This window comes from Cibotium barometz, chromosome 3 (assembly GCF_041138505.1).
Source record: "Cibotium barometz isolate CiBa-2024 chromosome 3, ASM4113850v1, whole genome shotgun sequence".
NCBI classification, from domain to species: domain Eukaryota; kingdom Viridiplantae; phylum Streptophyta; class Polypodiopsida; order Cyatheales; family Cibotiaceae; genus Cibotium; species Cibotium barometz.
The window spans coordinates 49592407-49608500 of NC_141048.1; the positions used below are offsets into that span (position 1 = coordinate 49592407).

General features: G+C 41.1%; 1 protein-coding gene across 1 annotated transcript in view; it reads left to right on the forward strand.

The window, feature by feature from the left end:
- The first annotated feature begins 11105 nt into the window (after positions 1-11105).
- Positions 11106-16094, forward strand: part of LOC147640195 (uncharacterized) — a 57402-nt gene continuing 52413 nt past the window's right edge. Inside the window, exon 1 of the mRNA XM_086778244.1 lies at positions 11106-12425. Coding sequence (XP_086634370.1) covers positions 11638-12425 — 788 coding nt within the window. The 5' untranslated portion in view covers positions 11106-11637. The remainder of the gene's footprint in view (positions 12426-16094) is intronic.

Below are 16094 nucleotides of genomic sequence, written 5' to 3' on the forward strand. Positions count from 1 at the left end.
TTAGATAATGTATAAGAGGGTCATAGTGAGTTGTTTAGCCTAAAGGAAACTTATATGGGACTTTACATAATAAATATAACCACAACGAGCGCCTGAAACGAGGCTCGGATACCAAATTGACCCTTAATTTTTAGTAACGGCCTTGCATGAGGGTGTAGATAACTTTATTTGTCTGAGAGACGAGTTAAAGAAAGTTAGTTCATGACAGGAAGAATAAAGTCCGTGTTTGAATAATTGGGAGATTCTGCATGGGGTGGCCAGTATTCGCAAAACGAATCCGACACCACTTTCTAGTGTTTTTTTTTTTAACGTTTCTTCTTTAATTTGGTTCGAATGTATGTTTTTAGAAGAGATTTTGTATCTTTTGACGATTTCGTGCATGATAATCTACTAATTCTTGCGGCTTCTTCCATAGCCTTGAGGATTTTCTGTGCAGGATAGAGAGAGAGAGAGAGAGAGAGAGAGAGAGAGAGAGAGAGAGAGAGAGAGAGAGAGAGAGAGAGAGATTTTGAGATTCGAGCCGGACGTCCTTAGACAGCGAACGCCAAATAGAGATTATGATTTATGCCCTCTGGGAGCCATTTGGTAGAACCCAGAGTGGACGAGATTTACTAGAGGCATACCCGGGATAGCCGTGACGTCCAAAGTGGTGGTTGGGTGGACGGGTGTCGGAGAAAGACCCTATCGGCTAGATCTTTTGTTGGTGATTCTCTCTCTAATTTTGAGATTTTTGTATTGAGACAAATATTATTGTTACTTTGGATCTGTAAACGAATATGGTTTATTGAAAATCTCTTTGTTTTCTGAAGTATGAGTGATTTTTTTGTAAGATTTGAGAAATTTTGTGTTAGAACATAGAATAGAATATGGGTATGTTTCAATTGGACTTCAAATTGGAGGCTAATTTCACCACATTCCAACATGAGAAGCTTGTGTAAGCTTAGATTAGTTAGGATGTGATGATTCGTGGCCATTCTCCCTTTGATTGCAGAGCTGATTTGTGTTGCGTTAATCGTTTTTCAATGCCATTAATGCAAGCTTAACATTGCTTAAGCTTGGCTTAAGCATTACCAAAGCATAAGCTGGACAATAAGGTACTTAGGTTGCTGCATTTTTTGTGCATTTTTCTGTGCATGGTCGTGGGGAGTTGTTCAGCCACGTTGTTGCATTTCCTTAGCCTCTAATGCATTAAGCTTGGTTTAAGCATTGCAAGCTTAAGTGTGGATTATAAGGGTTTCCATGGCTGTGTTTTCTTTTGCTGTGTTTCCATAGTGTTTTTTTTTTGTGATTGCTACGTTTTCATGGCCTTGGAGCAAGCAAGAGCTTGCCTAAGCTTGGCATAAGAAGAGCCAAGATTAAGCTTAGTAACAAGTGACTAAAAGGGGTTAGAAATCTAATGCATTGGAAGAAGAAAGTTGCTGAGAGGAACTATCTGTTGAGATATCGAGCTCATCTAGTGAGGCGGTGGACACTGATGACCCGTCGCCTGGGGGATAGGCCCCACACTTACATCACTCGCATGGTTGGTAAGATCATGGGTGATATGCGGCCAGTGGGATGACAGGCTATGTGACAGACATTCTAGAGACTGGCATAGTTATAGCGCCAGCTCATTTAGTTGGGTTCACACTATAGAGAACCCTAGTATGTATTTGGTTGAGTACCTTTTCATATTGTGTGTACTCTTATCTATGTATACGGTGTGTTGAGTGTTGTGTGAAGAAGATTTTCAGCCTCTCACCTTGTGTGTTCTCTTTTAGGGTTTGTGAGTGTGTGTGTTTGTGAGCTCAAGCTCTCTTCTCCCCTGCATCTTTTCATGGTATCAGAGCCTAGTTCATGCTAAGGGCTGAGCTGCAAGCAAGAGAAGCACAGGAAGTGGTACGAGGGTAAGAGCTTCAACTACTCTTCCCTATTTGTGTTGGCGACTACACCCTTGTCTCAGGAGCTCTGCTACGAGAGGCACCGGCAAATGATCTCTGATTGAGAAGCTTTCTTCGTGGGAGTAAAGCTGTAGGGCAACTATAACATCCTATCGGATAAAAATTTTTGGGCCGAAAACCCGTTTCGGGCGCGTTAGGACCTCCGTTTTTTCAGAAATTTTTAAGCACTGCGCATAAGTCACGATTCTCTGCAGAACTCTATTTTAAGAATTGCAGGAAGACACATTGGTTGTGCAGACATTGTGTGTGCTGCAAGGAGGTCAACAATTGCCATTGCGCATTAGGACCTCCGTTTTTCATAAAAAAAGTAGGCGTTTTCGAGCACTGCGGGTAAGTCACGATTCTTTGCAGAACTCTATTTTAAGAACTGCAGGAAGACACATTGGTTGTGTAGACATTGTGTGTGCTGCAAGGAGGTCAACAATATGTATGCACATTGAGGTCACTGGGTGGTTGTGACATTTGAGTGTAGTACAGTACCGTTGCAGAAAATACAGCAGTTTGTGCAGGACAAACCAGAGTGTTGTTTCTGGTAAATTTGTGTGTCTGGCAAGATGTCAATGATGGCATAAACTAGATTGTTGATGAGAAGCTTGACAAGAACAACTTCCATGCTTGGAGGTTCAAGTTGACAAATTTCCTGATGGGAAAGGGTTATTGGGACTACATAGAAGGTGAGCATGAAGAGGCACCGGAAATACCGGAGATCAATCCGATTACTCTGCAGATGTGAAAGAGTTCAAGGATTGGAACCAAGTAGCCAGAAAAGTTATGTATTGGCTCTCTATCAGTATACAGGACACCATGATTGGGCACATACAGGATGCCAAGTCCCCTAAGGAGGCATGGGACACCTTGGTAAAACTCTATGAAACGAATACCAAGGCACGAAAGATACAGTTGAAGAATGAACTTCATACTATGGAGAAAACCAGTGTGTCTATGAATGACTATGCATTGAAGATCAAGGGTATTGTGGAATCCCTTGCATCTATTGGTGTTTTAGTAGATAATGATGATAAGGTGGAAGTCTGTCTACGTGGTCTCGGGCCACAATACAAGGCGTTCAAGACGTCTATTTAGACTTGGGAAAACATTCCCGATTTCACAGATTTGGTGTCTATGTTGATTATAGAAGAAAAGAGCTTGGGTGAAGACCAACAGTCTTCACAAAACAAAAACAGTTCAGAGCAACAGGACTTTTACACAAGTTCAAGAAGGAGAGTACTTCTCTAATGAGTTCTCTAAATTTTTGAAGAAGAATGGTATTCGGAGACAGTTTACATGCAGATACACTCCGCAGCAAAATGGAGTTACTGAGTGGAAAAACATGCACATTGCTGAGATTGCGCGAGCATTGATGAGAGAGAAGAATATGCCGCATAGCTCTCGGCCTTGACTTTCTGATAGGTCAGACATTGACGTACATGATTAAACATATCCTTTTTTAGACCAGGCCAAAAGAAGCTTTTCTTCACAGAGACATGTAGGTTTTGATGAAACCTGGATGTCCTGCAATAAGGCTGTCATGGGCTTCATTCAGAATTTGACCCTTAGTTCCCTCATCATTTGGGAATGCATAGTCTGCGATTATAATACATAATTCCATCATCCAGGCTGTACCCTTGAACTTGGTTCAACTCCTGTGGAGTTTTGCTTTCGTGCATGAAAGTAGGGTAGCAATAGGGCCAAAGAATCTATCTTGCATGATCTTCTCACTTGCTTCAATAATCAAAGGATTTGACACTACAGTAATTGCAAGTAAGGAGGCTTTTCTGCTGAGGGCATCTGCTACCACATTTTCTATGCCTGGGCGGTAGTTGATTTCAAAATGAGTCGGTTCAGCTGGTGACCAAAACCCTAGCATCCAAAACACCGGTTCTTACTTCTGAGCTCATCCCTCTGAATTCTTGAAAGAGGTGGGGCTCCTGAGAAAGTGTTCTGTGGGAAAAGTCTTCCTTCACTTCTGAATCTCCCAGTATCCTGATTCTGAATTGGGCCTTATTGCCTCTTTGGGGGAGGAAAGTTTGAAGTACTTCTCGGGGTTTGGAATCTTTTAAAGTTAGAGGGTTTGGAATCTTTTAAAGTTAGAGGGTGTAGGATTTGGTGGCGGGACCTTAACAACAAAGGCTTTAGCAAAGTCCCTTGCCATTCTTACTGCTTCGGCCATTGAGACAAGTTTGGCATTCTTTACTAAGGTGTCCAATGGCTCGTTCATTCCTCGAATGAATCTGGCCATCAGCTGCTCTTCATCGAATGAATCTGGCCATCAGCTGCTCTTCATCGAATTGCGAGGAATATTTGAGGAGAAGGGCAAAAGCTTGATGGTACTCTTCAATTGTCTAGCTATCCTACTTTAGTTCCAAGAACTCATTCATTTTAGTTTCAAGGAAGCCCGTAGGACAAAACCTCTTTCTAAGGTAAGCTTTAAGATCGGTCCAGGTCTGGGTATTCCAGTCGAGACGGTTAGTCTCGCAGTGATTCTTCCAAGAAGCGACCTTGGCCATTTCCACAATCTTTAACCTAGCGAGAGCCATCTTGCTTCTCTCATTGAAGCCAGTTACATCAAAGTATTCCTCCATTGCCTCAATCCACTTTTCCACTACTTCACCTAACTGCTCCCCTTCACCCTTGAAAAGACCAGGTTGGGATCTCTGTAGGGCTTTTTGAACATCCGGATCTAACTCTTCGTCTCATCGGTTAGCGGATCCGGTTGCCTTGCACAGGCCGCGCGCGCCTCATGACTCTGACAAAACAAGATTTTCGTCAACTTAACTTTGACAACACAGATTTATGATTATTTAATTTTTATGATTTATTCTTTAAACAGATAATTATTTCACCATGCATCATGAAACAAGATTTACTCTGATAATTTTATTAACCATATTCACAATCATGAAAACAATTTAGAATTTTTTTACAAAACATCATTTATTATCAAAGGTTTTCGATATATACATAGAGCATCACGACTCTCCCAAAATCACTGCCTCAATCGTATACGCATAAAGAAGCAAAACTGCGAAGGAGGCATGCCATGGTACACACGATTCATTACAAAAAGAGGTGCTGTAATTCTACTTCTAGGGATAAAGCGGCTAAGAAGCCTAAAAACTCGGCATGAAATTCTGAAGTTCTTGGGTGAATGATCAAAGAGTTGTACATGCTGAACAAACCCTAGCCTTATAAGAATCATGGCTAAGGAAATATTTTGCCTGAGCCTCTGACACTGACTGATACTGACACTGACTGATACTGACATTAATACATCGTCCTCCAGAGAACCACATATACCGACGTCACTCAAGAGGATCAGGAAAGTAAAGACTCTCAAAATGACGTGCGAGTCTCACTCTGCTTACTCTGGTTGTAGTAGAGTTGATGAGGTGCCATCTATAAATTTCCAATTCAATTTATGAGAAGTTCATTCAACATAAATTTAAGAAGCGAAAACATTATTTCCCAAATTTACTTTAAAATTTTAAGCAATTTCTGATGCTGTTACGTAAATTTACAATAGCGCTCTGATACCAACTGTGGGATCCCACTGCCCCCTCCGTGCACCGGATTCCCGATTGCTGGCAAGCGGAGGCAGCTCCCTCTTGCACGGGGCAGGGTTTCCCACTCGGGGCCTCGCCCTCGAATATCCAGGCACGAGACTAAGCTGGTGGTCATTCCGAATACCGAAATCGGGAAAATTTTCCATGCTCGAAAAACGGGGACGATTCCACCATTTTGAATTTCTTAACGAATTTTTTAAACGAGATCAAGATACTGAACTGACCTTCATCTGAATAAACCAGATAGAAGGGAAACTATTACAGACTTAACTTGAAGGAATCAACGCTTTTTTTTTAATTGAATCAGGCACAGCCGTTGATCTATTCATTTGAGAAGTCCTCAAGTTATTATTTAACTATTCGAGCTCTAAGCGTATTCCTCTTAATCAATTTTATTATTAAAACTCTACTGATTCTAGCCGGCCCATGGGTTAGCCACCGCCCAACCACTGGAATTGGTAGAACCAGACAAGTACTCACCCACTCATAATTTCTTAACTTTTGCTTTAGAATACAGATACGCACACACTCCTCTTTAAACTTTAATTTATAAAACAATCCATTGACAAACAATTATTGGTTACAGATGTCATAACTCAAAATTTCCATTCAATCCTTGTTTCTCACAAAACTGAATCAATCTGGACTCTCCGTTGAGAACAGCAGGTCAGCAAAACAAGATCCAGTATAACAGATTACAATAAGTTTCTTGTCATCATATATATATATATATATCTTCCACGACATACGCATGGGTGTTCTAAGCACCGCGAGCCTGTGCATCGCCTGGTCAGAACCCTCTAGGATCCTCCTTAGGTGTCCTGGCACTTCACTCAGGGACAGCTTCGTCGGCCCTCGCCCATCGTACTAGAAGCACACCATTTTACATCATACCCATGCTGGTCAAGACCTGGGAAGGTTTTTGTCGCGTGAGTTATCCTTTGAACACTCCCCGCCAGCTGTTGCAACCGAACTTCCCTTAGAAAACACATATACCAAATGCTCCCTCCAGCATTCTCGCGTAAGACAGTCCTTTAAGAAAATAGGGTTTCTATGCAAGTTTTCAGTTTTGATTTTCTTTTAAATACAATGAGTATATCTTAATTCCGTATCCCAAGACTTCTAGATCATAGGTCTGGATTCCCAAGCAGAATTCCTCGAATCCTCAGATCAAAATCAAAGATCTCAACTTAGTTTCAGATTTCAGTGGGTGATTTGAGTGTAGATTACTGAACTGGTCACATCGTCTTTTCTTGAAATTGACGAAGGAGTTATGTCTTGGTCATAGTCTGATTCAGGGTTTGAGTCTGGAAAGGTTCTCCTTGAACTATCTTTCAATTACTACTTTACTGAATTTCATTCATTGAGTATTTTGCTTAACTCAATTCAAAACTAGTCACGAATTCCTATGAGGAATAAATTAATCATTTATCTAAAATTCTGACTTTGATAGTTTTCTGAATTTTCTCATTACCATCCTAGAGAATATGAAACAATATAATTTTCCTTCACTGAGTATTTACTTATTCATTTTTCAATATTCATGGGATTTAAACATAGGATTAAAGAGAACTCTTATTTTGATATAAAAATTCTGTATGCATCTATTTATGCATAAAATCCAACTTCTATGGAAATAACACTTTTATATAAAAGAAAAATCCTTTTATGAAGCTATTTATGCATTAAAAAATCAATTTTGATGAAAGGAACACTTTTACAATAAAAAAAATTCTTTTATGCATAAAAATCAATATTGGTGAAAGCAACACTTTTGCAAAATAAAAATAAAATCTTTTATGCATAAAAAGCAATATTGATGAAAGTAATACTTTTATAATAAAAAAAATCTTTTATGCATAAAAATCAATATTGATGAAAGTAACACTTTTATAATAAATTTTTTAATCCAATATACATCTTTCTATGTATAGAATTTAAATCTAATGAAAATCACTCTTTTATAATAAAATAATAATAATCAATATGCATCTTTCTATGCATAGAATTTAAATCTAATGAAAATCACTCTTTTATAATTAAAAAAATAATCAATATGCATCTTTCTATGCGTAGAATTTAAATATAATGAAAATCACTCTTTTATAATAAAAAATAATAATCAATATGCATCTTTCTATGCATATAATTTAAATCTAATGAAAATCACTCTTTTATAAAATAATCAATATGCATCTTTCTATGCATAGAATTTAAATCTAATGAAAATCACTCTTTTATAATAAAAAATAATAATCAATATGCATCTTTCTATGCATAGAATTTAAATCTAATAAAAATCACTCTTTTATAATTAAAAATAATAATCAATATGCATCTTTCTATGCATAGAATTTAAATCTAATAAAAATCACTCTTTTATAAAATAATCAATATGCATCATTCTATGCATAGAATTTAATTTTAATGGAAATAACACTTTTATAATAAAAATATTTCTACTATGCATTTTTCTATGCCTAGAATGAAAATAACACTTTTAGAATACACAAACGATGGGGATTACTCTTTTTGAATAATAAAACTTAAAACTTATTTCACAAAATTTAAGAAAATTTTGCCATAACCTCCTTTGTATGGCTGACCATTTTTAAAATTTTTCTAACGTTAAATTACTTAAAAATTATCCCCAAATGGTTTAAAGCATTCTAAACTAATCAAATTTCACTTTTAAAAGAGAAACAACATGAAAAGTTTAATTCTAACAATTTGATTACTTAACTAGGATAAAGAAAGGCTGAATTTAAGAATGAAGAGAGAGGGAAAGCCTTTCCAACAAGGCATAGCATCAATTTATCATTTTAAAGATAACAAAACTTAGAAAACCATTAAAAGAATAAAGAAAAAGTAGGATTTCTAACTTACATGAATTTCTGGGAGCTTTCCTTTGGCTTGATGGTTTGAGGGATCTACTCTTGTTTGCAACAAGAGTGGCCACCAATTCTTTAGAAGAGAGAATGGTCAAAAACTAATGAATTATTAATAAATTCACAGTTTTTGGCTCTAGGGAGGAGTAGAGTAACAGTGCATAAAACACTATTAAGCTTCAACAAAGGGGGATGCTTCTATTTATACAAAAAAGTGAGCTTCTAACCAAGCAAACTAATTCTAGAATTTTCCATATCAGTTTGGTCAATTTTTGACTATTTTTGGGTCAGTTTAGCTTACTTTTTGGAACTAGACTTGAATTAGGAGAGAGGAGAGATGAAATATCTCAATTTTTGGGAATTTAAAACTCCACCACATCTGAAATAGGCACCTCCTTCATGAGGGGGAATCCCCACTCTAAGGTGTCAAAAATTCATTTTTTTAGTATTTCCTTTGGTCCTTAGTCCACTCTTCATGTTATGCTCTTCATCTTATGTGAGTATTTACTCATTTTTGGGGGGATTTTCTTTATTTCTTTTATTTATCTCCTCCACACATTTGGATGAATCTGATTGGCCACTCAAAACCTTAATTTAAAATTTTCAAAAAAACTGGACCCCTAGGATAAGGCCTTTTGAACAGATTATAATTGATTTCTAATGCACCTTCTGAAAATCTTTTTGAACTTCTGTTTCGGGGGAATTTATTTTAATAAGAAGAGATATTTTTATATCCAAAAATATCTAAAATCTGAATAATCTCTCTCTAGAATATTTTCTCTCTCTAAGCCAAAAAAGGTAGAAACAAGATCTTTTATATATCTGGAGAGGGATTTGATTACAGGGAAAGATACTGGACATTTTGAGAGGCTGGGGAGGAATCTTACAGTAACTAGGGACATAACACACTTTTACTAATGAAATTATACTTCTTGGAGCTCCATGCTTCCATGGCTATGGTGGTACTCCCTTGAGTGCATGTGGTACTCCATCATGAGTGCATGTGGTACTCCATTATGAGTGCAATCTTTCTTTCTTTCTTTTCTCCATCATTACATAAACAGTGGTGGGTGGGGTCCTAATATTTCCATTTTTATTGGGTTTAGTAACTTGTACTAAGCTAAAGCTTTGATACCAAGTTAAAACTTACAATGTGCATTTGTATGCTCATACAAGGGGAGCTTCAATGGCTAGACTCAATTTGCTTAGATGAAGACTATATGCGAGCCTTTTCATGTTGATGTGGAAATAATGAAAATCATAAGAAATCTATGCTCATAATATTGTAGTGGGACTAATCCTCAATGGTCTAAACATTAGTTTAAGTCTTTTAATTCAAGATACTGTGTTTTAAGGTGATTTATTCCTACCCTATGCGTGGCATGATGTGGGAATGTTGACTTATAAAAGCACATAGCACATTGTCTATGTAACAAAGAGCTAAAACCTTAGAAAGCCATCTACAACCCATCTAGCTTCATGATATGGGAATGCTTACTTATAAAAGCACATAATCTATGTAACAAAGAGCTAAAGCCTTAGTAAGCCATCCACAACCCATCCAATAAGCTACTAATCAATGTTTATACCGAGGTGATGGACTGTTTAAGTTGCTGAAAGAAGGCTATCTCTCATAATAAGGCTCTTATATACATGAGGTGGTTGATGCTCAAGCTAGGTGGGGCATTAATTTTAAACACATTATCCACCCCAAGATCTAGACCAGTTCTAGACTTACACACTAATGGATCAATACTTAACTACGAGGACCAATTCTAGACTAATGGATCAATACTTAACTATGAGGATGCCACTAATGGATCAATACTTAACTATGAGAATGCCACTAATGGATCAATACTCAATTATGAGCATACTCAACACATTATCTACCCCAAGATCTAGACCAGTTCTACACTAATGGATCAATACTCAATTATGAGCATGCCACTTATGTATAAAAGCTCCATGAACAATAAAGACCCCAATTTTATGAGACTCCCCAAAAGCCAATTGCTAGCCTAAATCATGCTTCATACAACCCATGAGGTATTAACTATACCACGATGCAATGCATGAAAAGGATGTAACATAAGAAGTTCTTCTTCTAAGATGCATCCATGCTTGTTGTTTTTAACGAGTGGTTTTCTAACTCTTTCTACTTTAAGTGGGTTTCAACAAGCAAAACTAGTGGCAACTTTCTAGCATTTCCAAGGGTAAATATTTTTACTCATGTAAGTATGAAGAGAAGAGGGGTTCAAGCGAAGCAAGCAATGCATGCATAACTCCATAATGATATGAAGAAATGAAAGGGCACAAACATGAAGCCTTTTTTTTTAATAGTTGCAACTATCTTCTTGCTACCTTCTCTTTTTGACATTTTTTGTTTTTCTTTACTTCTCCCTTTTTTTTAAACCAAGCAATTGATTGAACAGGATGAAATGTTGGTATGACAGCTCACATAGGTCGTATAAAAGGGCTACTAGTGTGGCAAGTCTCTTTCTTGCGGTTAGCTCATTTGGTGGAGAATGACGGCTATATATTGGATGAGGGTACTCCGAGCTAGTACATCAGATGACGGCCATGTGGCCATTTGTAAAGTAATTTTTGGTAATATATCTTCTATTACGAGAGAGAGAGAGAGAGAGAGAGAGAGAGAGAGAGAGAGAGAGAGATTGTATGATTCCAAAAGCAAGATCTGGTTTGCACCCACCAAATTATGGGGCGGCTTCAAGCTTTCCATGGCAACTTGGACAAGGTTTCCATCCTTTGATTTCAAAGGTTGCTAGTGCATGCCACCAGCTAGCCTCAAGGAGCTAGCCCACAAAATGAAAGCAATTTAACTTGCATTGTAACCGAAGGTATGCCGAGGAAGGGGTGTACACTGCACACCACACTCGAGCACTGCACACCACACTCGAGTATAGAGAGTAGTTGGGTTACTGTAACCATCGGGAAGGGTCCAGTTAACCCGTCTTCCTCGCCTCCTCCGTTCTCTGGCAGTGGAGCTCCGTGCGCCGTAGCCAGGAGCTTTTACCCGCCTTGATTGGAACTCCAAAATGTACTTTAATATCTCAATCGATGTTCTTTCTCCCCATCGAAGCACACGGAGGTTGCGATCTGTTGAGGGATGCACAGAGAAACTGATCGCGATCCGATGCACCATAGTCATTGAGCTCCGGGAAATGCATCATTAGCCCTCATTCTGATCTGTACACAGGTTTTCCTGACGGTCTGGTTGCGGCCATGGATGATTTTGCGAATATTTTGCAGCGGGACTATGGTCTGAAGGCCCAGGGCAAATCGGCCCCTATGTCTGCTGCGAAATCTTCAGTGCTATTATCGTCATTATCGCCGTCTTCATCTCCAGGTTCCATTTCTGGGAATACTTCTGCAGGCAAGCCGAAGAATGGCTTCAATCGCAACAGCAGAAGCTCCAACCCCATCTTGGGTGAAACCCCGCAAGAAGATCTCTTCTTTGGATCATCAAATGGGATAAAATCAGCATCCTCCAGCCGAAACACTTTGGGATCTGCAGCTTCCGACCTGCCTGTCATGTATGATGATGTCTTCGGAGGCCCACCAAAGTTTGCCTCACCATTATACTTCCCAGCGACGACAACCACAATGCAGCAGACCACATTATCAGCATCATCACAGACCTATGATGACATTTTCAGAATGTCAGTCAAGCCATCATCATCATCAATGGCAACATCATCTTCTTCCACCAAAGCTTCCTCTTTGCCGGTTTTTGATGCTCCCCTGTATGGCGATGATGTCTTTGGGGGCATGCAAGGGATTAGGAGTGGCAATGTCATCTACGATGATGTCTTCAGTGGGGGTTCTACAGTTGGGACCAGCCCTGGTGTTCTTGAAGATTTATTTGGGGTTTCTGAGAGCGTGGAGTCCAGAGATAGCTCATCAAGTTCACAACGAGCTGCTTTTGACTCTGGTATACAATCAACAACAGCCATGGGCGACTTTGATGAGCTGCTTCCTGGATTCGGTGGTAGCGAGCCAATTAAGCCTCGGTATGTAATGCAAGTTTGTTTGCTTTTGTGCCCAAACAGCTATCAAATTGGCTCAAGTTTTTGGATAATTGAATGCAAATCCTGAATTTTCCCCCAAGCTTGCAATATAACAGGCCCAAGTACTTCAGTTGGATTATCACCATTTTGAAATTTACCCTTATTGAACTTGGCTGTGTTTTATGATGTTAATTGTTCACCACCCTGCACAAGAAAGATTTTCCCCCAAGCTTGCAATATAACAGGCCCAAGTGGCAAGTACATCAGTTGGAACTTGGATTACCACCAATTTGGAAATTACTCTTATTGAACTTGCCCGTGTTTTATGATGTTAATTGTTCACCACCCTGCACAAGAAAGCCCCGTATGGAACTTGGTTCGGTTGGATATACAACAGTCCTCGCCTATGTGACAGGGGTGGAGAGTTGGGCATACAAGATTGCAGTCCATCCCTGATGGGGGGCACGGTTAGGGAGTCGCTGTGTTACATGCGGAAGCTTACAGATAGGATTATACTTCGGATAACGAATATTCAGCACCTCTGTTCCAGACGATTGCACAATGTAGTGGAAGAGAGAGAGAGAGAGAGAGAGAGAGAGAGAGAGAGACAGAGAGAGAGAGAGAATAAGGCATAGTACACCCGATTGGGTCCCAAATACCCTCAGTGGGGCCCAGCAAGGATGGTGTATTTGCTTTATTGAATGATGAGAAAATAACACAAATCTGTATGTCTCCTGTTGGCTGTAGACTTTCAGCCTGAGATGATCTGACTCTTGACCTTCAATCTTCACCTTTGCTTGGGAATTCCCTTGGCTGTCCTGGTCCTTGAATACTTCAGCACTTTGTGAATAATGAGATCCCCAAAGGCACTCTAGGCAATGCTTTTATAGTGCCTTTTCTATGTTGGTCGGTGGATATATACAGGGGTCAGCCTGTTTATGATCTCTCAATGACCTGATTTAATGCTTTTAAATAGGCGTCTTTTTGCTGTTGTTGACTGGCTGCCTTTGCCTATTGCTCCAGGCTGCTTGGCAGCCATTGTGCCTCAGCCACACTGCCTAGGCTGCCTGTGAGGCTGGACGACAGGCTGTCCAGGCCATCTAGGCCTGGCCGCCTTGCTGCCCAGGCCCTACAGGCATGGCTGACAGCATGCCCAGCCATGGGGTTGGCTGTAGGGCATTGGCCATGGCCTTTTGGCCCTAAGGGTGGCCCACAAGGGATACCCCTTTGTTAGAAGTCATCTCCTGTCTTTATGTTGACACCAGGGCCTTTGTTGTGAGTGTGCCCGCCCTTGTAGGTGTTTTCTCATTTTTCTTCACTCCCCGTACTTTTCCCCATATTTTTCCCATTTTTTCTGTGGCTTGGGGGGCAGCACTGTGGTGGCAGGAGGACCCATTTGTTAGCCGACTGCATCAGTCTACTTTGCTGGAGGTGGCCGACTGTATTTGACAGGTCGTGGACTTCACAGTTGCTGGCCGACAGTGCTCAGCTGGCTGACTGGTGTTTTGTTGCTGGTCGTGGAGTTCTACAGGTCCTGTCGGCTGCTTATGAGCAGGCCGACTGCAGTATTGGGGCCATATAAAATGGCCCCATAACCCCCTTGTCAAGTTGTATCATTCCGGGATCTTCCTTGTGTATATAGAGCAGAGTTACACGCCTCTCTCTCTCTCTCTCTCTCTCTCTCTCTCTCTCTCTTGTGCTGTTGTTTTCTGCATTGCGTTTGCTCGTGTTCCCAGATCTGGTCATCATCTCCGTTGCGTATTTTGACATGGTATGAGAGCCATAGGCTCTTAATAGTTCTTGGGATTTGTGTGAGCAAGAGGGGGACTGTTGTGTTGCTGATTGATGGACTGTACGGGACTGTTTGGGAAGAGGAGAAGCAAGAGGACGATGGGCTGATTTGTTGGAGAGTCACTTGCAGGTGTAAGTTCTTCTTTGTTTGGGAAGAGGAGAAGCAAGAGGACGACAGGCTGATTTGGTGGACAGCCACTTGTTTGCAGGTGTAAGTTCTTCTTTGTTCCCACCCACTCACCCTTTTTCAGAGTACATCCCCGCAATGGCAAATCTGTTAGAAATGGCCGAGAGGCATGTGAAGATCCCTACACTCCACGTTCCAGTGGACTGTCGGTTGGACGGGAACAACTACAGCATATGGTAGAGAAAGGGGAGTTACCGTCGATCTGAAAGGACCGAGAGGCACAGGCACAGATGTGGGATCGTGTCAACGCCAGGGTCCGTTCGTTTATCTTCCTCAACTGCACACCGCAAGTAATCAATCATGTAAAGCATGTGATGTTGTGGCCAGAGGTATATGGCAGCATTTGGCTTCTCTTTACAACAGGGTATCGCCCATGAAGAGGATTTTCTTGGAAGTACAGATGCGGGTTATGAGCCCTGCAAAGTTGTTGACGATGCGGGAGCATATTAACAAGCTGCAGGCTCTTCAGCAGGAAGTTCTTCAGGCTGGGAAGGAGATATCGTCAGAGGACATGGCCATAACGTTGCTGTCGCATTTGCCCTCTCAGTACTCAACATTTTACTCGTCTTTGATTACCAGTGGGGCAGGCTCCGCACCATCACGTGGGAGGAGCTTGTGACCATGGTCTTGGACTAGGAGGAACGATTCACGAACCCTCCTCAAGGTGGAGATTCGGAGGCCTTAACTGGCCAACGGTCGAAAGGCCGTAACACAGGCAAAGGGAAGGCTTCATCGGAGAAGTCTTATGAGAAGAAGTCCGTCGTTGACTGCGAGAAACTAAAGGCAGAGAGGACCTGTAATGATTGTGGCGAGAAAGGCCACTATTGGAGGTAGTGTCCCAAGCGGAAGACCGAGAAAGGTGAAGATTCTTCGGCAGCAATCATGAAGACTCCGGCTTTTGTGCACCTAGAGGTGATGGACACCGATGTTTCATTTTCTTCAGGCAGGGAGGAGGTTGGAGGATTCTCCGCAACGGATACTCGGGAGTGGATTCTAGACAGTGGTGCTTCCAGGCACATGACTCCTTCCCGTTCAGATTTACAGGATCTCTGCAGGTATTCTGGTCACATTCTTACTGGGGATACATCCACTATCCCAGTTCACAGTGAGGGCAGGATGGAGATAGTTCCCGATGGCAGAGGGAGAAAGCATTCCTCCCAGGTGTTGTATGTCCCGTCACTTGGTTTTCATCTGTTGTCAGTGGATCAGGTTTGCAAGACTGGCGTACGGGTGGAGTTTGATGAGCATTTTGTTGCTCTCCGGGACAAAGCAACATGCCAGGTGGTTTGGGAAGGCGGAGTGGAGAATGGAGTTTACAAGCTTTCAGCACTCTCTCTCCCAAGTCCTCAAGTTTGTGATGAGTGGCAGTCTGGTAATGGCCACTTAAGTGTGGATACGCTGCAGGTGCAGGCTTTTCGGGACCAGATGGTGGATAGCTTGCCAATTGATGGCAGCAGTTGGCAGGAACGTTCCAGTACTGATGTTGGTGGTTCTTGTGTTCGTCAGTTAGAGGAAGTTGAAGAGGTAACTTATGCTCTGATGTCTCGTAGTATTCGGGACAAAGAAACTCCTGTAGATGAGGATGTTCTTTCCACGGGGACCTTTCGGAAAGCCAGGCAGGTGGTAGTTCATTACTTGCAGACGGAGGTGCATTCTCCAGGCTTTGTGGTTCCGGATTCAGAGGGGGTGGTTGA